This window comes from Pan paniscus, chromosome 13, assembly GCF_029289425.2.
Source record: "Pan paniscus chromosome 13, NHGRI_mPanPan1-v2.0_pri, whole genome shotgun sequence".
In the NCBI taxonomy this organism is placed as follows: domain Eukaryota; kingdom Metazoa; phylum Chordata; class Mammalia; order Primates; family Hominidae; genus Pan; species Pan paniscus.
In genome coordinates, this window is record NC_073262.2 from 132,377,118 (window position 1) to 132,402,921 (window position 25,804).

Sequence of the window (25,804 nt, forward strand, 5' to 3'; positions counted from 1 at the left end):
CCACCATGCCTGGTCAAAAGTGGGTTTTACCACAACATATAGTCAGAAGTACAGTTGACACTGTAACTAATTAATTATACATACACATATATTTCAGTTTATTTGTATTTTTAGCTCAACTCTATGGAAGCAAATATATACATATATTTGTAACTGAAATAAAAGTTCCACAAAGTAATACTTACCCATAGTACCTCCAATATATGCTGATATTTTTCTATTCTATACTCTATTTCATTTTTTACATTTTCAATTAAGGCGCTACATTTCTAGGTGCTACATTTGCGGAATTTAATTTTTTCTTCTTGTTATTTTTTCAGTATTTCCCACAGCAAAACATTTTGTAGTAAGACGAGAAATAAAAATCATTTAAACATCATTTTCTTTCAAGTGGAACTGGGGCTCAAAAAATATTGACCAATGGGCGCGGTGGCTCACGCCTATAATCCCAGCACTTTGGGAGGCCGAGGCAGGCGAATCACTTGAGGCCAGGAGTTCAAGACCAGCCTGGCTAACATGGTGAAAACATCTCTATTAAAAAATACAAAAATTAGCCAGGCATGGTGGTGCACACCTGTAATCCAAGCTACTCGGGATGCTGAAGCGGGAGGATCACTTGAACCCAGGAGGCAGAGGTTGCAGTGGGCCAAGATCATGCCACTGCACTCCAGCCTGGGTGACAGAGCAAGACCCTGTCTAAAATATAATATATATATATAGAGAGAGAGAGTATAGAGTATATATATATATATATATACTATATATATATAGACAGAGAGAGAGAGAGAGAAGCCAAGAGGGAGAAAAATCAGGCTGGGCCCTCAGTTGCATTTCTAACTTCTCTCTGCTGGGTTTGAGGCATGTTGGAGTCTAAAGCAGACACCTTCATCTCTGCTCGTGTCTTTGTGGCTCCCATACAGCCGCCAGGGGTCCTGCACCTCCAGGTATTTGCAGCATCCTCATGTAGTCCCCTCCTACCCTGTGCCAGGATTAGTCTCTGGGACCAAAAGAATATAACACAAGTGATGGAATGCCACTTCTGTCATTAGGTTATAAGACTGTAGCTTCCGTCTTGTGTGTTCTCTCTCTCTCTTTCTCCCTCTCTCTCTCTCTCTCAGATCGCTTACTCTGGGGGAAGCAAGCCGTTGTGTCAGGATACTCAAGCAGCCCATGGAGAAAGAGGCATCCAGCGAGGAGCCGAAGTCTCCAGCCAACAGTCACCGAGGAACTGAGGCCTCCTGCCAATAGCCATATGAATAGCTTTGAAGAGGATCCTTCAGCTTCCAAAAACTACAGCCCCTGTGGACTTATGAGAGTCTCTGAACCTGACAATCTGGTTAAGGCACTTCCCGATTCCTGACCATTGGAATGAGTAAGATAATAATGTTTGTGGTTTCAGACTGTTTGTTGTTACACAGCAGTGCCTAACGATTACACCCACCGTCCCAGTGAATGGTCACTGGAGATCACTGAGCTGGCCCTGCAACCCCCGCCTGGGAGAGAGAAGAGAAAGTGTTTTTTATTTATTTATTATTTTATTTATTTATTTATTTATTTATTTATTTATTTATTTTGAAACAGAGTCTTGCTCTGTCAGCCCGGCTGGAGTGCGGTGGCATAATCTCAGCTCATTGCAACCTCCGCCTCCCAGGTTCAAGCCATTCTCCTGTCTCAGCCTCTCAAGTAGCTGGGATTACAGGTGCGTGCCATGACACCAGCTAAGTTTTGTATTTTTAGTAGAGACAGGGTTTTGCCGTGTTGGCCGGGCTGCTCTCAAACTCCTGACCTCAAGTGATCTGCCCACTTCAGCCTCCCAAAGTGCTGGGACTACAGGCATGAGGCACCGGGCCCAGCCAGAAAGTGGTTTTGTTGTTGTAGTTGTTGACTAACAGGGAGAAAGTTGATTGGAAGCCCATGGAGCAGGACAGTAGAAAATTACAGAACAAAAGTTTTATGGCAAATTTTGTCTACAAAACATCAAGTGATTGTGTTCAAAGCAGAAGGTGTGATAATCGAAGGCAAAGGCCATCTCTACAGCTCCTGTTCCGTTCATCCCATCATCAGTGAGGGTGAGCAAGAAACAAACTCACTCACCAAAAGGAACCCCAAAATAAGCTGCATTTATTAAACTGCTTCTTTAGTCTGACAAAGTGAAAAACTGGGCCGGGCACGATGGCTCATGCCTGTAGTTCTAACACTTTGGGAGGCCGAGGCAAGTGGGTCACTTGAGGTCAGAAGTTCGAGACCAGCCTGGCCAACAGGGTGAAACCCCGTCTCCACTAGAAATACAAAAATTAGCCCGGCATGGTGGTGGGTACCTGTAATCCCCCCTACTCAGGAGACTGAGGCAGGAGAATCGCTTGAACCTGGGAGGCGGAGGTTGCAGTGAGCAGAGATCGCGCCACTACACTCCAGCTTGGACGACAGAGCGAGACTCCTCAAAAAAAAAAAAAAGTGAAAAAATGCACATTTGAGGGATTTCTGTGGTTTCCATGGAAAGCTGAGAACCAGGCACTAAAGGAGGCACCTGGTTCTCAGCTTTTCCTAGGTTTGGCTTCCAAAGGTCACCAAACCCAGCAAGACTGACAAGCCATCCTTTTCTATCCTTCTGGGATATTACCCACAGTCTGGGCTGTGGGTACCAAGTGTCTCCCTGGGGACTCATCACAATTTCTTCCTCATCATTTCTTGCTCTTTCTCCCTAGTCAGCCAGCTGGTCAAATTTTTATCTCTTTTCGCTGTGGCAGTAAAATTGTTTTACATGTTCTTGTCTTTTCCACCTATGGTTAATCATACACTGCTGGCTCTCTGAATCTTCCAGGCCTTGGCGCTGATATACAAAAGCCAACCCTTTCAGATTCAAAAGTAAATAGAATTTTAAAACAGACACAAGCTGGGCCGGGCGCGGTGGCTCACGCCTGTAATCCCAGCACTTTGGGAGGCCAAGGCAGGTGCATCACTTGAGCTCAGGAATCCAAGACCAGCCTGGCCAACATGGTGAAACCCCATCTCTACTAAAAATACAAAAATTAGCTGGGCGTGGTGGGACGAGCCTCTAATCCTAGCTACTCAGGAGGCTGAGGCAGGAGAATCGCTTGAACCTGGGAGGCATAGGTTGCACTGAGCTGAAATTGTGTCACTGCACTCCAGCCTGGGCATCACAGTGAGACTCCATCTCAAGAAAGAAAAAAAAAAAAGACACAGACACAAGCTACATTCCTCACCCCCCACTCCACACACACCCATTTTCTCTGCCAAAAAGCCCATTTGCTTTGCTTTTTGCAATAAAAAGCCAAAATTACGATTGCTACCATAGTAGATAATCTACTTAGAAATCCAGAAGCCAGGCATTCTGACCCCGTCTGATCCGTAGTCTTCCTACCGAGACTCAGTGAACATCGAAATCTCTTGCTCTTGCTGAATGGCTAGGGAAGGAATGGGCACAGACAGCAGGGATGGAGGGCTCGGTGGAAGCCGAAAGTTTGGCTTAATAGTTCTGCATTATGTCCTGTTTCTTTGGATGTTGGGGAAGCTCTTGCATCTTTCCTTTGGCGTGGGAAACTGAATCACAGTGTGTCACCCACCTCCTCTCCTTGGCTTTGCTTCATGGCCTGGGACCCTTGAATGCTGCAGAACTGAGGGCAGGCAAGGAAGTCCCCTCCTGGCCCCATACTTGGCCCCAGCACCTCCCTGAAGTCTGCTCATGGCAGCAGCAGAGTGAAGGTTGGGGGCCCCAGCCACCTCTGGGGCTGGACCAGGGATGACAGCACATTTACTAGCATGAGACAGAGTTGACAATAACAACCTCACGTTGGGGGCCACAGCAGGCACTTCGCAGGTGATTCTACCCTCGCCACAGCCCTGTGACATACAGGAATGGAGAGGCTCAGAGCTGAGGCAATTAGCTCAAGGCCACAGAGTGAGTGGGGGGGCACCTACTATCCCATGGGTCGCAGTGCCACTCCGCTCAGCTGTGCCGTTTGCTAGATTCCTACCTGCTCCCACCTTGACCCCTTCCCTTATGTCGCCTCCCTACCCCACCTCTGCTTCAGGCCACATTTCAGCCTTTTATCAGTGCATGACTTTTGGGGAAGAGTTAACAAAAAGCATCTGTGAGCAACACCCAGAGATCTCAGAGAAAAGGGGAACCCAAAGAGTCATTCAGAAGCAACCTCTTAGAGAAAGTAACTGTCCTACACGTTAGGGGGTCCTGGGCGCTCACGCCCACTCACCTCACTGGTGAGGCTGCAGAGTGGTTTCATTTTTCCATTTAAGGAGAACTCCAGTGAATTTTTGCATTGTCTTTAAGGAAAAGGTGGGGGCAGGGGAGGTTCCAAGAGTTCAGTTCACATTTAGTAGAGCTGAGTCACAGAAATACTCTGAATTCCAAATTAGAAGCCAAAGACTGCAAGCTTTAAAACCACAGTTGTCATATACACACACACACATACACACACACATATATATACACATACACACACACACACACACGTACCTCTTATTCCAATTGGAAAAATAACTTTGCGGGAGAGTGTGAAAAATTAAATCATTCAAGGACAACCATTTGAATTCACATGGTTTGTGGGGGAGACAAGAGCACTAGCATTCCCGCATGCCTACTAAGATCCATTTAAAAAAGACTCTATTTCATTTAATCTTCCCAACAGTCCTTGGGGGAGATAATAGTCTCTCAATATTATACAGAAGAGGTAGACTCAGGAAGCTTAAGTAACTTGCTCAGCCAGAATTTGGCCATCACTCCAACTCCAAACGTGTGCTTGTTTCATAATACCGTGTTGCCTAAACTGTTTTGTCACTTAACCTTCAGGCCCTCAGGACCCAGTTTTGACAAGAGTGGGATTTCATACATGGTAGACCTTAAAAATAACATCCTTAGGAGAAGATGGAAGAGAGGGGTCATGAGCAAATAGCATCAGCAGCTTGTGACTCTCATCCCTGTGAACCTTTACTATAGCATTGTGGGTTCAGTGGTGACTTCTTGAAAGATATATCTAGAACCCAGGAATGTTATGGGTTATGGTGAAGGAGGAAATATTACCTATGTGGCAAAAGTTAAGGACCTTGAGATGATGAACTTATCCTGAATTATCTGGATGGACTTTAAATGCAATCACATTTATCCTTATAAGAGAGAGACTACACAGAAGAGAAGAGGGCAATGTGACCATGGAGGTAGAGATTGGAATCAAGGAGCTGTAAGCCAAGGAATGCCTGGAGCCACAGGAGCTGGAAAAGGCAAGGTATTGTTTCTCCCCTAGACAATTCGCTCTTAGAGCCTTCATAGGAAGTGTAGCTCTGCCAACACCTTGACTTGGGCCAGGTGATACTGATGCTGTACTTCTGGCCTCCAGAACTGTGAGACGATGTGTTTCTGTTGTGTGTAAACCACCCATTCATGGTGATTTGCATGCAGTGTATCATAATTCCCTACTCATAATCAGTAAGCAGTCCCAGGAAGCTAATACATATGCTAAGTTAAAAAATCGCTCCTGTGACCACACGATGAGCTCATTGTTAGGCTGTGAAGTTCCCACCTGGTTTTCTTGCTTCCTGAACAAATATGGTGGGTGATCACTTCTGGGAAGTATGGGAAGAGGCAATTCTCTGGACCCATCTCTTCAAAGATGAATCTTTTAGACTTTATAAAAGATAACATTGGGACTCTCAACTCACAGGAATCATGGAAGAAAATCTCTGGTTTTATGGAAAGGCCACTGGCTGGAAATCAGAAAACCTACATTCTACATCCAGGTGGAAACCTGGGTGATCTTGGGAAGGTCTCAACCTCTCTGAGCTATTATTTCCTCAACTAGGTATGAAGGGGTCTGATAAGCAGTACCTTAAATATCTTTCCAGCATTAGGATTACTTAAGGTTGTATATCTCACTCCATTGTTAGCATAACAAACTATGTAATTTTAAGTGAAATATATCAACTGTAGTATTTTTTAAATAGATGGTTGTATTGCCTTTCTAATGGATGTCCTTCCAGCTCCAAGAATCTGTACACCTCTACATTTTGGGGCATAAAGAATCTGACCAATGGCAGTGGTTAGTAACATCCCAGTCCTACCCAGTCTCACATCCTAACTTGACAAATGGTCATTGAACAAGTTGGTGGAAACCAAGAAAACCCACTAGTACTTAACATTAAGATGGATTTAAAAGATCAAGAAATAAAACAAAAATAACGTTTATTTCCTGAGTTGTTTTAATATCTGGTATTAATAGTGACACAAGTGTGCAACTCAATATATATTTCAAAAGAAACCTGCACTTTTATTTTGGCATTAAAACTGTGTAGTTAACAATTACTTTATTTTGTTCAACTTGATTAGAATAGGATCTAATGCACACTCTTCAATCGAGTTGATCTGAAAAAGATAATCTAAGAACTGCAATAGAGGTTAGAAACTTAGAATTTTAGAACCCAAAGGGGACTTAATCGGTCTGCTTCCATAATTTTACAGATAAAAAATACCCAGTGAAAGTTACTTGACTTACCCAAGGTCAAATTCAAATAAGAGCCTCAGTTGTCTGAATTCAGAGCCCAGCCATCTTTCTGAAACACAACATAGCAGTAAAATAGAAACCTTCACAAAAAAACTTTATAAGTAGCAGGAAAGGGTTTAGTATTGAAATGTCAGTTTTTACCAATGTGTACAAAATTCAGAATTAAACAAGCAGTACTACTGAGTTTTTTAAAAAAATCATCATAAAAAACCTAAAAACATAATTTAAATTAGAGCCAGAGCCTGTGAAAGTATTGGCAATGTAAAAAGTTGCTCATCTTTCCTGGGCTGTCTGTTCTAAATGGATTTTGAAAAAAAAAAAAAAAAAAAAGTATCACATTCTCTACTCGTAATCTTCCAACTGATGGAACATTAGTTTGTTTTTAAAATGGACTTCTCCTTCTCCTGTAACATTTTTTGTGGTGATAGAAACATTGAGGTCTTCTTTTTCATTCATCATTTTTATTACATTTTTAACTTTGACCTGTGCTAATATACATACTAACTCCTAGCACATCCTAACTTTGTCATGAATTTGAGTTTACTTCTGGAATGACATCTGATTTCTTTTAGTTTTATCTACATTGTCCAAGTGAACTGTTCACCAAAAACTAAATAGCACCATGTCAACAGGACATTTTGGCGAAGAACAAAGTGTCACCTATGATTACGGGCCAGTTTATACTGCTTCTGGTGGTGATGGTGATGTTAGGAGGTAGGTTTTCATACTCAGTGTAATTCTGTTGATTACCCCCAGCTTTCCTCTGGATTTTTCCAAATCCACGTAATACTTAACTGTATATATAGTTGTTTCAGTTTCATTTTCCTTTCTCCCTGGATTCTAAAGTCCTGAAGTAAAAGAGCACAGATTATGCAAACAACCTGACTGACAAAGAGGAAAGAACGCAACAGTACAGAAATGCTCATTCATTCCTTCAGTGACTATGTGAGTCTAGGCCAGGCATTATGCCAGGCACGAGATTTAAGAAAAACAACAACCTGATACCACGGCATCTCCTGCAGATGATAAAATGGGAAGACTGAACACAGTACACTAAAATATTTGTAGTACACTTAGTTGACCATGAGATCCAAACAAAAAATCTCCATGTAAAGGGAAAACAATAATAACAAAAAGTATCTATTTCTTAATTCATCCATTTCACGATGAATGTCAAGTCGATCCATGACTAAAGAGATTCATCATCCCATCTGTCATAGTTTGAATGAGTCCTCCAAAAGTTCATGTGTTGGAAACTTGGTTGCCATTGTGGTGATGTGAAGAGGTGAGGCCTTTTGGAGGTGATTGGGTCATAAGGGCTTCACCCTCATGAATAAATTAATGCCATTACCTTGAGAGTGGGTTAGCTTTTGCGTGTTTGGCCCCTTTTTCCTCTGTCTTGCATGCTTGCTTGCCATGTGATGCCTTCCACCATGGGATGACTTCACCAGATGCCAGTGCCACGCTCCTGGACTTCCCAGCCTCCAGAACTGTGATCCAAATAAATCTTTCTTTATAAATTATCCCGTCTTTGGTATTCTGTTATAATGCCAGAAATTGGACTGAGACACCACTCCTGCCCACTCCCATGGGTGTTAAGTGGGGAGGGAAGTTGGTATGTTGGAGAGGAAGACCACAAAACTTGCAGCTTTTTCTTTCTAAACACCAAAACACCATTGAATGCTTTGGGAGGAAATGGATTTCATATTCTCGCCATCCATCCAGAATGGTATCAGAACAATGGAAGCAAATAAATCCATTACAACACTAAATTGTCCTTGGAGGAAAGAAAACTTACGTTGCCTAGTCTATTAGCCTATAATAATTAAAGACCAACTTTTTTTTTATTTAGTTCTAGAAAGTTGAAAAACCTGGCTTGAATACTTAACATTCTCATTAGAACTAGTAAGCTTTTTCTCAATGAATTGAGTTATTAAGCCTGTTTTTATTGATCACAGGGGCAACTACAATGACATTTTCTGAATTTAAAGTCCTTTTAAAATTAGTTCCATTTTAAACAAGCGGTTCTCCTTTATGTAGGAGGCCAGAGTGGTAAGACAACGTCCTCCTAATGGAAGGAAGCTGGGCGAGAGGGATGTTTTGTGTGTGAGGAGTAGGGGAGGACAGGATTGTGGCTTTTTCTGACTAAAAATCGTCACTTTTGCATTCCTCTTCTTATCCCTCTCTTGTGCCTACTTATAAATTCTGCAAAGGTTTGATTTGTTACTAACTATAATTATTGGCTGAATGTAAAATCTAAATGCTTTCCAAAAGCTGCAACACACAATTACTGTTTTCACTCAGTAGATAACGCGTTGATATTTGAACTATCTGGAAGTATTAGGGGGCATTTTGAGTTGTCATAATGACTGGAAGGTGCTATTGAGATTTAGAAGCAAAGGGCTTTGCTGTAACCCTCTACCAGGAAGAACTGCATCAACCAAAATGCCTATACCTTGTTAAGAAATCCTGGGAGACGTTTTAAAGAATCATACAAGATTTGAAGAATGTTACCATTAAAACATAAAGCTGGAGATCACTGAACTGGCTTCACAAAAACACAGAGAGTAAGGTCCAGTGGGGTTAGCTTCCCCTAGCTGGGAAGACTGGAGCCAGGACTACATCAGGCCTTCTGACTCTGTCTGGGGCTCTTTCTGCTCCACCAAGTTTATTTTCACAAAGCCCTTTACACAGGTCTGTGTGAGTTATCTTGATGCCAGGGACTCTGCCTGGATGCCAAGGGCTGCATGTTCTATTCTAATTTTTGGAACACGCTTTGGGAATAGGACTGACTGGGATGAATGAGTTTTAACAAATGTCCAAATTCCATCAAGAAACTGCAAGCTGAGCCCATTGGGTTTTCTTTACATTACTGTTAACTTTACAGATGATCATTTCAACTAACAGCAGCTGCCCTGTATAACTCTACAATTGCCCACGTTAACATTAACCAGTGTTTAGATCCCTTGCAATCTGGACTTGTGTTTTCTGCCCTAATATTCCTTAGTACAATCTTCTTGATAATAAATTGTTAATAGTGTCCAGGCATCAGCACGACCAGGCATCAGCACGACCAGGCATCAGCACGACCCTTCTTCCTGCCCTTCTCACATCAAGTGAGAGGAGGAGCAACATAGGAGACCAGCTAATCTTTTTTTTTTTTTTTTTTTTGAGACGGAGTCTCGCCGTCGCCCAGGCTGGAGAGCAGTGGCGTGATCTCGGCTCACTGCAGGCTCCGGCGCCCGGGGTTCACGCCATTCTCCTGCCTCAGCCTCCCGCGTAGCTGGGACTACAGGCGCCCGCCACCTCGCCCGGCTAATTTTTTGTATTTTTAGTAGAGACGGGGTTTCACTGTGCCAGCCAGGATGGTCTCGATCTCCTGACCTCGTGATCCACCCGCCTCGGCCTCCCAAAGTGCTGGGATTACAGGCGTGAGCCACCGCGCCCGGCCCCAGCTAATGTTGAGGTTACTAACCTGGCTCAAAAAAAAAGAGGAAGGAATGACACAGCCTTCGGTAAGCATGAGTTAGAATTGTTCTGCAATGGCTGAATCTCTCCCCTCCCAAAATGCCTCCTGCTTTTGTATGCATTGGCCTCAAGAGTTTGCAGAGACATTGTGCTTTCTACCAGAACAGTGCCCCAACAACTGTCATTAAGATGGAAAACTTCATCCATATACCCATTAACATGCCAACACTAATCCATACAATCACATCAACCAGAAGTGCAATGCTACCCAGCTCCAAACACAGAATTGGTTATCTAGACAACATCAAATTGGTTATAAACTTCCATGCCTGTCTTGTGGTGAGCTTTTATTTAGTAGTGCCTTTCATCTCTGATTTAGAAATTTTACAGACCAAGAGATTTATCAAAGGAAACGTGTTTTTCCCTCAGGCAGCTGTATCAAGACAATATATGTGTGCGTGTATGTGCATATACGTATGTGAGTTGTGTAACTGTACACAGACCTTTAAAAATAAAATTAAATTCAGTCATCACTCTTCTAACAAAAATCCATCTTTCACTTTTGTAAATCAATTCTACTTTGCTTTTTCTGTTTCAGTGAAATAGACTGGACATTTGCTAAGGGCAGAAGAGCCAGTCTTGAAAGTCAAGCACGATGACTTCATAGTGTTCCAACCAGTAGGCCCTACTGTCTGTGCACATTTTCAACGCCAATGGCACTATTTTGCCAGCGCATAGGGATACCTTACACAAATGCTCCACCAACAAGCAGGTAGCAGGGCCACCTTTTTAAATGTATTTGTTTTCTACAGCGTTCTCCACTATCTGCCTCCAAAAAAAGCTAAGTTCACTCACTGCATTACTTACCAAAATAGGAAGCTTTCCAAAAGTCACCCACGCAAGCACATAGCACTTCTTAGAAGAACCCTCTAGTTGTGTATAATTTAATAAAACTGACCATGTAGGATAATGCTGTTTATTAAAAATATAGTCAGGGAGAAGGAAGTCAGTGCATTTATGCAATTTTACATACACATCTGTAGTTTGAGGTTCCATTATTCCAACAGTTCATATAAATCACTGTTTCAGATAAAAGGAAAAAAATGCTTTACACAGGAGATCAGCAATTGGTTATAGGTTTGGAAATATGAGTCGGCTTGTAGTAAAAATAAAACCACCTCTTCCATTATTAAAGAATGTCTCCTTCATGCAGAACAAGTCTTTAGCATTAAGAACTTTTCCTTGCATAAGAATTGTTAACTTGAAGTTCCTGGAAAACAGCCAATCCTGTTTTCTGTATTTATAAATGCTATTTTGTCTGGATTTTTTTTTTTTTTTGAGGTAACAAAGGAAGCATCTTCAGTGATTTGTCACTAGGTTATCCTTTACCGTGTATGTCAACTACTGCAATGTCAAACCTAAGACTTATACAAAAGCATTTCTCAGAGAATCAAATACAGAATATGACATTTCCAAACAATTGTTCTCATTACAGCAGGGAAAACAAAATGGATCAAAAAATAAAGCCTAAAATAAATGAAGGCTTGATCATTTTACTAGTAGAGAAATGAACAATAGCATCCAGAATCCTCCAAAAAGGATTTGGCATATGAATGCACTTTTATGAAAAACTTCATCACATTTTTTTTTTGGAATAGACTCCACTCTCATTTCCTGAGCTCACGCTCACAGACAGGAGTCGAGAGTACAGCTGCAGCACCTGCTAAGCCAGAAGGAAGACGGCAAACTTACAACTTACTCGCGACAGTCCTCAGTGTGGAAAATCAAGAGTTGTGGATCTAATTTCTTGGATACTGACGTTGGTGCTCTGTCCCTTGGCCTTCTGTGGTAGGATGTATAGGATGCCCTAGGGAAGTCACTCCACAATACGGAGTGGTCACATTCATTGGAAGGCACCACTCCTTTCCATGTTATGCACCTAACTCAAACCCAGTAAAGAGGGACTCCAAGCATAATTACTTTCTTTATATCCTGCTAGTGAAAGTTCTGTCACTACAAATGCAGGGAACCAGAGACAAGCATGAGAAGAGAAAAATCTGCGTTTCTTACGATGAGTGGCTGTGTGAAAGGTTTCTGCTGGGTTTGGCTAAGGCATCTAAAACTCCGTGTCTGCTCCCAATTAGTCTACCTAGAACGTACAGTTCAGTTTTCTGGGGGGATAGGAAGAGGGGGATTACATTTAGCTACCTCTTCCTTCTTGGAATAGTTAAAAATACGTTCTCATATATAAAGCAGATCGAATCAGTAACTGTCTAAATGACAACACAAATTCGGTGTTAGCTATGACTAACATCTGACTGACTCCATCTCAGCAAAAACTAAAGGACAACAAAATCTCAGTTGCTACCCAACTAAGTGTTTGAAGTATACTAAGAAGTTAGTGCTTGTTGATAGGATTACCAAGCAAATGAATTTAAGGCATAACTGGAGTAACAGCAAATGAAGTATATACTTTTTCCCTCTGGTGCAATAAGGCCTCTGCCAAGAGAGATTACTTTAAGAGTTTTCCTGCCCCAAATTAACCAAAGGTCCCGTGTATTGAAGGAGGAATAAGCTAAAGGCTGAGGCTTTTAAACAGATAACGACTGACTTTGAAACACTCAAGACTTTAGCGTTTGAGTCAAAATCATCATATATACTTATTAGATGCTGGAATCAATGAGGCCAAATTTGCCAGGGCTGCAACATGGATAAAATGTCAAGTACAGATGAAACATTATTTTGTTTATACATGTCTAAATTTTAACAGAACCCTTTAAAAATCAGGAACAAAATGCTATGTTCACACAAAAATCCTTGTGCTTAATTTGCAGGAAGATATCAGAACAGTTGAAAACAAATTGTTTCAATCTTTAACTTCACTTGATGAAGCTGCTCAGCAACTGTGCTGTTAGTGGTGAAACTGCAGAAACACAATTCCCTTCTTGGATTTCAGGGAAAAGCCATTCACTTGTCCGTCTCTGCAGAGACAGGGAGAGAATTCTCTGCCCCCAACTCCTCTGACAGTTCCCTTCCACTTAATGGGGTCACTGCCCAAGTGAACTCTCAGGAGGGGACATTTCCATATAAGGCCATTTAAGTGTAAATTGACACAGCAATCTATGTCAAACAAGCCACTGAGTTTCTTTTGGGTGGTGGGATAGGGAAAAGGGCTTTTGTGTCAATTAATTAAGACTTACAGAACAGTCAAAGAAAATTGATTTCTCAAAGTTCAATTAAAAAAAAAAACTAGCTCATCTCTTATTTTCAAGAAGATGAATTATGGAAAATTCCTTCAAATTTATGCCACAGGCCTAGTTTTGGACCTTAGGAAGGAATCTCTTCCCATTTTCTCTTCACATTTTAGTTTCTTCAAGTTGCTGTTATAAATTGTTTGAATAGCAAAATCAGCCATGACCCGAATCATGGAGATATGTGGATTTCCTTGCATTGAAATACATCTATACAATTGAAAGTTATGCATACAGCACAAAACTATAAACAAAAAGGTGAAGCAAACTTTCTTTATTTTCAGGTAAAAACATTAACCTGATGGATTATTGCAGATTTGAGAAATCAGCACATAAAATGACTGGACAGCATTGCTTACAGGTCGAGACAAAGGCTGAACTGTTTTGTCCCAAGTCAGCACTGGGAGAAGGGGAAGAGGAGCGTGGAATAAAGAAGACTATGAACAAAAATGTAAAACAACAAAGGGAAAAAAATTTTTTTACTCCAACAGGGAAGGAAAACTGCTTATTTTGTTTAAAAAATTTACATTAATTTAAAATGCTCTGGCCACAGAATAATAAATACCGGCCAGCCCAAGCTGTAGACTTCTTAACCTTCATAAAAGAAACAAATGAGCTTTCCTTGTCTCATTCCAGAGGCTGTTGCTGCTGGAATTGCCATGTAAACAGTCCTTAGTGTGTCACCTGGGAAAAAGCCAGTAATACCCTAAACTATATTAAAACTAAACTATAAGAAAAGTCTACCTAGTTACAAAAGCTGAATTATATTCAATAAATTTCAATCCAATGAATTTTAAATTAGATCTTAACTGGAGAGAACATGGGACAACAGAAGCCCGTGGGTAACGAAAATTTGAGAACTGTGAGTTGTATACAAAAAAAACCTGTGAGCTGCACAGATAATAATGAATCAGGGAGAGAAAATCAGAGGAAAGTGAAAAGCACATAGAGCTAGGCTACTAAACTATATTTGTCAAATACATGTGAGCTTAAATTTCTGTACTTATGTACAAGAGTTGTCTTGGGAGGAAACAAAACTGCAGACTTATCTAGATGGATACACACAGCCCAGAATTAAACTGCACAGCCACATTTATTGTTCCAGCCTGGAAAAACATCCCTTTTTTAAATTTCACACAGCAAAGCATGTTAAAAACTTCACTCATCAAATAAATGATAATTTAAACAAGAACTTGCTAAAGAAACCTCATCACAACAACGTTTTAGGGCCTGATCACTTTAAGTCCATGGGGCCATTAATGAATATCAACCAAATGTCTCTTTATAATCTGCAAGCCGTTTTTCCTACAACAAGAAGGCGTAACATGTTTCCTTGACTCAGGTGATAACATTAGAAAAGAAATCATGATTTGTTTCTTTTGCTGTAACAGGCAGACACTGCATTTCTTGCTGTGATCAGGAAAGATGGAACGACTGCTGCCCTTCTCTTGCTGCTATCAACAGTTTTTCACGCATTATCTCAATGCTTGAATAGTCCGGCAACTTAAGATAGTTCACACAAGTCATTACAGAGGGCAAGAAGTCATCTGGGTTTTCTGTTGATTCAAACGTCTTTCGGACAATTGTCAAAGGTGGATTCAAACTCCGGAATCCTGATTAAGAGAAAAAGAAAGACAAGGAACTTAAGTTTTTAAAAAACATCAGCTATCAGAAAACATTCCACTGCTTTGCCGTACAATATTACACACAAGATATTCTTTCTTGCTTGGCAACTGCACATTCAATATACATTAAGTGCAAGGAACCTGCTTTAATTTATCATTTAAAAACTCGCTGTATAACATGGAGGCAACAGTTCTTTATGTCTTCTGATTTTTAAAATGGAATACCCACAGTGGTTCACGCCCGTAATCCCAGCACTCTGGGAGGCCGAGGTGAGCCAGTAGCTTGAGAGTTTCAGACCAGCCTGGGCAACATGGAGAAACCCTATCTCTACAAAAATACAAAAATTAGCCAGACATGGTGCTGTGTTGTGCCTGTAGTCCCAGCTACACAGCAGGCTGAAGCAGGAGGATCTCGCCTGAGCCCAGGAGGCAGAGGTTGCAGTGAGCCAAGATCACGCCACTGCACTTCAGCCTGGGTGACAAGAGTGAGATCCTGTCTCAAAAAACAAAACAAAAACAACAGAATACCAATTTAACTTACATTAGGATTCCATCTGAAAAACCAGATTTTAGAATCCATTCTCATCTAAGTCAACTAAGAGTTTAGAATGTACAAATGGCCTGGAATTTTATCTAACCAGCATTACATGTGCATTAGTAATCCTACTTCAATATGTTTAAGACAATCCCCGTGGATTTCCCTGCTAGTGGTCTCAATGTACTATAATGATACTGGAATAACTAAGAGGCACTGCAAGTGAGATAAAGAATCTCCTGCTGATGGTACTGAAGTTTCACACTCACAAACCCACCCATAGGTAGAATAAATGCTAAACATCAACATCGTACCCACCTCCAACAGGCAATCTTGGGCTACCAGTCACAAACTGGAGAAATAACCTCTGCTGCTCATTATCAAAACTACTGAGAATCTCAAACAAAAACTTCACAGCCCGACTATAACAGAAATAAATATACCAAAATTATTTCATCAGGTTAAAATAGAGTTTTAATCACACTGCATCGCATCACATGACATAAAAATTAGATTAGCACTTTTAAATTACACATACATTTTCCATTACAATGTACTTAAATCAAATTCGTTTCTGTTATGACTAGAATTCAAATGGAATGATTACAGTTGTAATAAGTAAGACCTGATCTGGTACTGTACAGATATTTCTGCTTTACTATATGTAATAATGGCGAACAAGATTAAATCTGTCTTCCCCAACCCCTAGTATTTTCACAGAAGTACTTGAGAAAGAAACCCTTGGGTCTTAATTTCCCATCTTCAGAGAAATAAGGCCAAAACAGAAGTAAGCATCCATTAACAGGTAGACACATTTTAAAATGAACCACTCCAACTTTTGTTGTTTACACATGTGCGCATGTGTGTGTACACACACACCCCTCTCCACATTCTTCAGAATCAACAGAAAAACTGGCAGACCCCAGTACTTACCTGTCATGAGTATAACCGTGATCAGGCCTACAGCATTCCATCAGTGTCTTTGCATCCCAAGTGTCTGCTTTACTGCCACAAAGGAGCTGATCCAGCTGTGAGTTTAAATAAGGGTAAAAAGAATTACTAAGGAAACATTTGCTTACGTGAGTGAAAATAGAGGTCTACGTGTACCATAAAAGAGTATCAGTCTCAGTACTAAAACCTTCTGCTTGGGACCTCTTTCCAAAAAAAAAAAAAAAAAAAAATTTAGAGATTCCATTTCCTTTTTAGCTGTACGCTATTAAGTACCCTGCCCATCTGCAGGGACTTGGTTCCTGAGAAACCCTTCCTCTCAAATCAAAAACACCTGATGACCCTTGATTTCAGTTTTCCTTTCTTCTCATTACTTTAGGTGCTTTAAATGGATAATCTGCTTCTAGTCAGGGAGATTTTATAAATCCTGGCTTTCAGAAACACAAAGGTATACAGTAACAGATGCCAAGGGAGAGAACATTGAGCTGCAGAAAGAAGTAGGAGAAGCAAGCTGAACTAGGACACAGCAAATGAGTAGGTCTTTACACTTTGTAGAGAGGCATGTCTACGCTACATGGTTGGTTGTATGGGGACCAACCCAGATATTACAGAATGAATATTAGAAAGCAATAAATGCTTTCATGTCCTTAGAAAATCTATCATCAGTTTCAAATTAAAACCATGCCTTTCTCTGGTTAACTGCTGATTTGTAGAAGACTGCATACTTTGAGAAAATACAATTTGAGGCCAATGAAATTTAATATCTATTATATAATGCTCACTGTCTGGTCCTATATATTTAAAGACAAAGCTTTGCTCTGTTGCCCAGGCTGGAGTGTAGTGGCCTAATCACAGCTCACTCCCGTCATGATCTCCTGGGCTCAAGTGATCCTCCAACCTCAGCCTTCCAAGTAGCTGAGACTACAGGTGCATACCACCACGCCCAGCTAATTATTTTTTTTATTTTAGACAAGGTCTCACTATGTTGCCCAGCCTAATCTTAAATTTCCGAGCTCAAGTGATCTTCCCACCTCCATCTCCCAAAGTGCTGGGATTATAGGCTAAGTCACTGTGCCCAGCCTATTTAATTTCCATTACTCTGTGATAGGGGTTATTCCAATTTTACAGATGAAACAGTCCTATCAGATACAGTAACTTGGATAAGGTTATACAGCAAGTGGTGAGGACCATGATTCTATTCCAGGTGACAAGTAGTGCCTACAAGTATCAGGCACACTACATGCTTAAAAAAAGTAGTAAATCGAAGTAGACACAAATATAACTGAGATTAAGATGTTAAGTTAATCAAAAATTTGCAGATTTAATCAGTAGTGAACATACACTCTAAAACTAGTATTCAAACAATAAATAAAAAGGTTTCAAAACTGAGGGAAACTGGACACATTCTAGAGGCTTTCTGTATCTCACTACCAGTGAGTAGTTCTTTTGAGATTTGGCACTTGAAATTAAAGACGGTAATATGGTTTGGCTGTGCCCCTACCCCAAATCTCATCTTGAACTGTAACTCCCACAATTCCCACCTGCTGTGGGAATGACCCGGTGGGAGGTAACTGAATCATGGGGGCAGGTCTTTCCCAGGCTATTCTCATAATAGTGAATATGTCTCACGAGATCTGATGGTTTTAAAAAGGGGAGTTTCCCCGCACAAGCTCTCGTCTTGTCTGCTGCCATGTGAGATGTGCCTTTCACCTTCCACCATGATTGTGAGGCCTCCCCAGCCACGTGGAACTCTAAGTCTAATAAACCTCTTTCTTTTGTAAATTGCCCAGTCTCGGTTATGTCTTTATCAGCAGCATGAAAACAGACTAATACAGGCGGCTAGAGAAAACCAAGCACATAAATCCATTTCTTCCATTCTCAGAAGTATTCTCTGTATTTGGCAATTAGATAATTTATAATACTTTCTTAAAACTTCAAGGACTAACTTTGATTGTGAAACAATGTCTCATCGAAACGAAGTTTAGTTAAGGAATAAAGTCAAGCCCCCTCCATGTCTCTCTTTACTTCCACAGCAGTACAGAAAGATGTAGAACATGCCACACATAGCACAAGTCCCCATTCTCCACTGAATGGCATTGAGGGTCTTGGCTGACAAAGATGCTATGCTTACTGTCACACGTGGAACCCGCTCCCCCAATCTAAGAGGGGACACCTATTTAACATTCTTCCTTGCTCAGGCAATTTCCTTGTCTTTCCCAAACATCCATCCCCTGCTATCTAACACCCATTTTTTTGTTTTTGTGCAACAATACGGTCTTTGACTAGGCAGCACAGAAACACTCCACTAAAATTATAGGTATGACCATTTCTTTTAGATATAAGCTACTCACTTCCTCCGGGTAGAAGTACTGAAGATGACTGAGTGGGAAGACTGATTCAAATCCATCTCTGAACGAATCAAATTGCCTAGAAACGCCTTCATTTAGTGCCCAGAATATAACCAGCTGCAAAAAGAAAGTTTTCAAAAAACTGTGACAAGATTTCAAATCTCTTTACTATTTAATATGTGGCAAAGTACAGTGAAACACCCTTCTGGATCACTTTATAAAGAACAAACAAGTTATTAAGTCTTTAAAATCATCTGCTAGAAAACTACATGAGTAAAACATCAGGTCAACATCTAATGTGGGGCCCCTACCAATAACAAAATGTAAAAAAAAAAATGCCATGTGCATTTAGTGTGTTTTAAAAATCCATTTATGTGAAACCCATGCCATACAGTTATATTACCTCACTAGATGGGAATCAAATGAGAATTTCCCAAGAGGATAAAATGTTATTGAGAATTAAAGGTAATGTTTGAAGAATCACAATTAGCCACTATTAAGGGTTTTTAATTTTTAATGTAAAATGTTTAGTTCTAAATCCTGAGAAGTTCTTAGAACCCAACCTGTCTGCAGTGTGTGCTTCCTACTAAAAGTAGGCAAAGCCTGGAAATGAAGTCACATGCAATTGAAGGGTAAGAAAAAGCAACTCTTATTGGTCCAACATTATCTAGTCATCACTGACTTTGGGTAGCCCAATGGGTAGAGAAACATTTTCAGATAAAAATGAAAACATTAGGATTTTCTTGATAGAAAATTATAAGCATTAGTATAAATTATTTTGAGATAACCTTAATCTAAATGTTAACTCATTATTTGCTAGTAAGATGGAAGAATAGCTTTCACAAAGTCAGTAGAAGAAACAGGATAAGAAGACAGTCCTACTGAATACTAAAAGGAATTACTTATGAATCACAGTACTGTTAAATAACAGGGGACTCTGGTTATTATTATTATTTTTGAGACAGAGTCTTGCTCTGTCGCCTAGGCTGGAGTGCAGTGGCATGATCCTGACTCACTGCAACCTCCGCCTCCCGGGTTCAAGCAATTCTCTTGCCTCAGCCTCCCGAGTAGCTGGGACTACAGGCGTGCACCACCACGCCTGGCTAATTTTTGTATTTTTAGTAGAGACGGGGTTTCACAATGTTTGTCAGGCTGGTCTTGAACTCCTGACCTCGTGATCCACCCGCCTTGGCCTCCAAAAGTGTTGGGATTACAAGCGTGAGCCAGCACGCCTAGCCAGTTATTATTTAACCTATATTCTCTCTCTCTCTCTCTCTTTTAAAGCTGATGAAGAAAATGGTGATGAAGTTCTTCAGAGGCTCCATCTAAAGTCACAAAGCAAGTTAGTGGAAAGGTCAGTTCAAGGGATAGATAGCCATTCTGACCTAAATCCAATGCCCCTTCCACCCAATGTCAGGAATAAACCAAAACAAATTTTTCAAACATTGGTAATAAGGATCTATATAATGGTAATTTAAAAGACAATTTGTGTTCAATATAAAATTACTTTTCCTGAATTTAGCAAATATAGTCAAGCATCACAAATTAATATATACATGCTTTTTTTTTTTTTGAAACGAAGTCTCATTCTGTTGCCCAAGCTGGAGTGCAGGGGCACGGTATCGGCTCACTGGAACCTCCACCTCCCTGGTTCAAGCGGTTCTCCTGCCTCAGCCTCCTCAGTAACTGGGACTACAGGTGTGTGCCATCACACCTGGCTAATTTTTGTATTTTTAGTAGAGATGGGGTTTCACTATGTTGGCCAGGCTGGTCTTGAACTCCTGATCTTGTGATCTGCCCACCACGGCCAACCAAAGTGCTGGGATTACGGGCATGAGCCACTGTGCCCAGCCTAATATATATATATGTATGTATTTTTAAGAGAAACGATCTTGCTCTGTCGCCCAGGATCGAGTGCAGTGGTGCAACCTTGACTCACTGTAACTTTGAACTCTAGGGCTCAAGGGCCCTCCCACCCCAGCCTCCCAAGTGGCTGGGACTACAGGCTCATGACACCACACCCAGCTAATTTTTGCATTTTTTTGTAGAGACAAGGCCCCTACTTTGTTGCCCAGGCTGGTCTTGAACTCCTGGCCTCAAGTAATCCTCCTGCTTCTGCCTCACAAAGTGCTGGAAGGATTACAGGCGTGAGCCACTGCACCTCGCCCATAAGTTAGTAATTTGAAAGGTGTCACCAAACATAAAAGTGTGCATTGCACGGTGCCTGGAGTAAATTCTGTCAAGCTAGCTGCCTTGATGGAAATGCAAAAATGCAATTTAGTGAGAACACAAATAATGTCTCTTTTCACTTGTTTTTTAAACTAAGAAAACGTGGTGTAATTAGATAGCATTCAAGCCTGAGGAGAAATAATTCAAGGTTATATAAGACAGGAAATATCTGATATGTGCACTCAAGAGCAAAGAGAAGCTAGCGCCTTGTAAAGCAGCCTTCATGCAGTGGTCCTGGGGATGTGGAAGGTCTCAAGCCATAGCGTGTGCAGCCAGAAGCAAGGTACAATCAGGCAAAGTCCTCCGTCTTCACAACTGGCCTACCCCACAAAGACGCAGTTACATACTCTTAGATACTCCTCTAAATTGTGGATAGTGACTGGTATATCCTTCCCTCCTTTCTTCAGTTCGATATTGGGAAACCCTGGCAGAGTGAAATCCAGTCCTAGATCTTCAACTGAGCAGCCATTCATAGTCAAGGTTTCTAATGCATACTGTAGACTCTCTTTGGTCTAAAAAACACAAATGGGGGAGAAATGGTGTCAAGCAAAATTAACGTACGGTTGTTTAAAAAAATAAAAGATATCCTAATAAAATATAAGCTATCCTAATAAAGCTGATGGGTTCAACTCTTAGCCTCTTTATTTTTTTCCTGGTCATAACCTACATATGAAAGAGTCACTGAGATCACAAAGGAAGTAAGCATAAGAAAAGAGAGCTGAAGTGCTTCTTCATTATGAGATGCTGCTGCTCAGTTTAAGCATATGCAAATCAAATTTCACAGTAAGTGCATAATAGGTTGCATATTAGTTAATTTTAAGAATGTGGACCCTAGAACTAGACAAACTTTTCATAAATTCTAGGCTAATCTTGAATCCAATACTGTATAAGTAGACAGCAAATACTAATAATACAGTTGGGAAATCGTAAATATAAAAAACGTACTATCTAGTGATAGTGATTAACTTTCTACCCCTGCAAAGCTCAAGTCTACAGAATGAAGCCTGGAGAGACTTCATTCAACTACTTCAGGCCTCTGATGCATAACAAGTTTGTATCTATGCAGCAACACTGTGATCTAAAAAAAAAAAAAAAAAGTTCCAAGAAATCCCTAAGAAAAGGCAAGCAATACTTTATAAGACAAACGTTAAGAAGTCTTCATTACTCACTTTTTAAAAAATGTCTAAGATTATGAAAGGCCTATGTAAATTTTTTTAAACTTAAGGATCAAAAACCAACATGCAAAAAGGCAAATTCCATCTAAAAATGAAGACAACAAGTTAGGAGAAAGAAGACAAATGGCTTTCCAAACTGGAAATGCCTCCGTGTATGAAATTCCTATAGGGTAACAATTAAGGTACAGAAAATTAGTCATTTAAACTAGAAACAGTTAGAACGTTCTGATTAATTAATTAGTCATTTTTTAAAGAGCAAACTAAATGCTGTTTAGGATTCTAAATAATTCAGAATATCAATGAGGTGGCAGATTATTGAAAGTAAATGGTCACAGAATTATGTCCATTTTTACTTCTCTGCAAAAACCCACTTTTAAGCCTCTCTCCATTTTAGGTGTCATTTGAAGACCTCCAAAGGGAGGCATTTTATTTTACATTTGAAGTATTCTTCAGCACAAAGATTTAAAAAAAAAAAAAGAAAGTTCTCCGTTTTCATGTTCCCCCCACTGGTAAGCTCTCAAAACTATCCTCTGTGACTCCCCGTCACAGATCAAGGTGATTACTATTACACCACTGGAAAGTCTTCTCTCATAGCTACCAAGGAAATATCTTATTTCTAAAGATGTGCATTACAAAGTGTTGTTATTAGATAGGAATCTAGAATTTACAATGTCCTAGAGATGTTTAAAAGGAATTTACATTAGTTTCTCTAGATTTTATATATTAAGTCGAGAAACGAACGTAAATTCCCTTTAAACATCTCTAGGACATTGTAAATTCTAGCACATTTTCCATATTTCTTTAGAGAATTTAAGCTACCAAGTAGAATCTGAGCCAGGACAACTTGCCCCATCTGTATATATACTTTATTAAAGAAACAGGATGTGGTTTTTCAGAATGTCACCATTTCTCATGCTCTTGTTCACAGTTGGTTATTATAATAAGTCAATTACTGGAGTGTGGATTCTGTGCCACTCATTTTATATTTTTAAACTGACAGCATCAGGAATAATAAAGGATAGAACAAATCTCAAAAAAACAAACAAACAAAAAAACTACTGACAAGAGAACTGTGGCGGCATACTGCATTTGAGACAAGCATATATCACAGAGCTTGCATGGTGTGGAAGCATGCAGACAGCCTGGGTTTGAGTTCCTACTCTGTGTTCTCTAGGTGTGTGACCTTAGGCAGGTTGCTCAATCTGTCTGCCCTGGTTTGCTTACCAGTAAAATAGAGGTAACAACAATACCCCAATCTCATATGGTAGTTGTTGGGATTAAATAAATTAACATATATATGCTATCTAAAACAGAGCCTCCTGTTTTACTTGCTTTTTTGTTTCTCCTTTTTTTGTTTTGCCATTATTTACCTAAGAGATAATCCTAAACAACACTGTAATAGTTTAAAACTTACCAAGTTGTGAAGGGAAAATCAAAATGGTTCTAAAAATTCTAAAATGACAAATTCTGTACAGAAAAGGTGGACTTAGCCTCTTTGAATACCAATTTCTCTTAACAGACTTACTTTTTCAAACAGCACCAAATAATTACAAATTAGTATGGGAGATAAAGTGAATCTTACAAATCTTCTAATAAAAAGACACTGTAAAATCCTATCCCTCTACCATAAGATCCTCTCCAACTTATCAGGAGAGGTGACACTCTCCCTCACTACAGAATCTTAACTTGCTATTCTTACTTAATTTATAAAATGAGAGTTGATTTAATATTGGTCCATGTTACCAGCCCAAACAAGCTTTTTGGGTCTGTGCCACAAAAAAATAGAATCTTGTTTTCTTCTAATAGCAGATACAGAACCATTATTAATCTCAGATTGAGTTAAATAATTTATCTATTGTTAATTATATACATTAAAATTATACAGTAATGATATGAAGTTCAAGGTTATCTATGAGATGTCACAGAGAAACCTCAAAATGTATTACCAAGGAATAGTTGTTGGCACTCACGGTGACCTTTAAAAAATATCTTCCTGAGATCTCTAGAAACAAGACTGTTCCTAAATTAAGCTACCTTTTTTGAAAATAAATCTGTTCTGAGAATAGTTTTACTGACTCAAATGCTAAAAGATGATATAATGTCTGCCAAGATACATAATACGTCCATCTAAAATTTAATTGAAAGGAGTCCTTATTTATGGTTTGATTTAGAATTGTATTTGCTAATCAAGATGTTTATAGCCTGCTGTGAGTATAGGTCATGTGACCCACTGTGAAATCATATGTCTTAGTTAGTACAATAAAAGAATTAAAATCTTCTAAAATAAAACATTAATATAACAACTGAGTCAAATACAAACTATTTAACAAAAGCCTCATTTTTCTAAAATAAAGACTTGATCTACTGGACTGTTTCTTCTAAGCCTACCTGGGATTTATCTTGTTCAAGTCTTTTCTTCTGTCTGACAATGTCTTCTAGGTGATAAACTGATCTGGCTACAACTGGGTCGATGTCAAACAAATCGTGTGATGTCAGTGAAGTTTCTTGCCGTAGCATCCATTTATAAAAGGGTAAGCCAAGGGGAAGGTCCACCTGAAATGGAATATGCATAATATTTTCACTATCACACTGAACTTCCAGCATTACCTCCATCTAAGGCACTTCAGGAGATCATTTAAATATTAATAGGTCAAGTAATCCCCAAGAAAGAAAATTCTGTAGTTAGGAACTATTTCTCCCACTACACAAAATTGATTCTCTTGATTTGGGGCTCTAAATGCATTTCCACTGTAGTCTGTATTACTGAATATCCCAATGCAAAAAATGTTAAGGGAAAAAACTTACTATATTTAAAATAGAAAACGAAATGGAACTTCTAAAATAACTGATAAACTGCCCACTCTTCAGTTAAAGTGAAATTGTAAACTTGTCAATTTGGCCACAGGTGAAAATGTCTTAAACATACTGATAAAGTGCCTCCGAAAACATGAGAAGAGCACGGTGGCTCATGCCTGTAATTCCAGTGCTGTGGGAGGCCAATGTGAGAGGACTGCTTGAGGCCAGAAGTTCAAGAGAAAAAGAAATGAAGAAATGTCCAGAAACATTCCAACCTCTATGAATACTGATCACTTGGGTTATTTTCACAACAGCACTCTAATGTAAATTTAATGAAGTTTAGTTACATGCACAAACTTTCCTACTGAATTAAAAAGGTAATATCAGACTTTAAAAAATAAATAATTAATACCACCTTAACTTGCCTGATTATCTGAACCCTTGCTATCCAAGGAGGGGTCCACAACCTGGCAATCGGGCATGCCCTGGGAGCTGACAGGAAAATTTAGAATCTTGGACAGTAGGACAGTCTTACCCCTGCCCTACTGAATCAGAACTGGCATTTTAAACAAAATCCCCAAGTAATTCATATGTGTATTGAAGTTTGAGAAGCATTGATCTAAACTATAGCAGTAAACTACAGGGGACTGAGGTACTTGCACAGAACATTCTACACCAAAACTGCAAAAAGCAAACCATCCTAAACTTACCAATCTGAAATCCATGATAGCCTTGGCCATTAATTTTCCTAAGAAGCGAAACTTCATCTTAACCTTTGCGATATGAGCTGGCTTTGCTGTCCTACCAAAGGGAAGCGCAAACAGGCCCTGGAGGTTTTGAATATACTTGGTCCCTTCTTGGCTCCCTGAAAAACAAGCAATTCAGCAAACTTCAGA

The 25,804-nt window shown here is 39.9% G+C and overlaps 1 protein-coding gene across 50 annotated transcripts in view; it reads right to left on the minus strand.

Annotated features, from left to right (window-relative positions):
- Positions 1-10,963: 10,963 nt before the first annotated feature.
- The window catches only part of TRIP12 (thyroid hormone receptor interactor 12), a 161,457-nt gene continuing 146,616 nt past the window's right edge, over positions 10,964-25,804 (minus strand). For all 50 annotated transcript variants that reach the window (XM_055109162.2, XM_024927799.4, XM_063595575.1 and 47 more), the window contains 7 exons: positions 25,619-25,773; positions 24,501-24,665; positions 21,285-21,449; positions 18,712-18,825; positions 16,346-16,440; positions 15,731-15,834; positions 10,964-14,865 (listed from right to left, as the gene is read on the minus strand). In XM_055109162.2, coding sequence (XP_054965137.1) covers positions 14,669-14,865; positions 15,731-15,834; positions 16,346-16,440; positions 18,712-18,825; positions 21,285-21,449; positions 24,501-24,665; positions 25,619-25,773 — 995 coding nt within the window. In that variant the 3' untranslated portion in view covers positions 10,964-14,668. The remainder of the gene's footprint in view (positions 14,866-15,730; positions 15,835-16,345; positions 16,441-18,711; positions 18,826-21,284; positions 21,450-24,500; positions 24,666-25,618; positions 25,774-25,804) is intronic.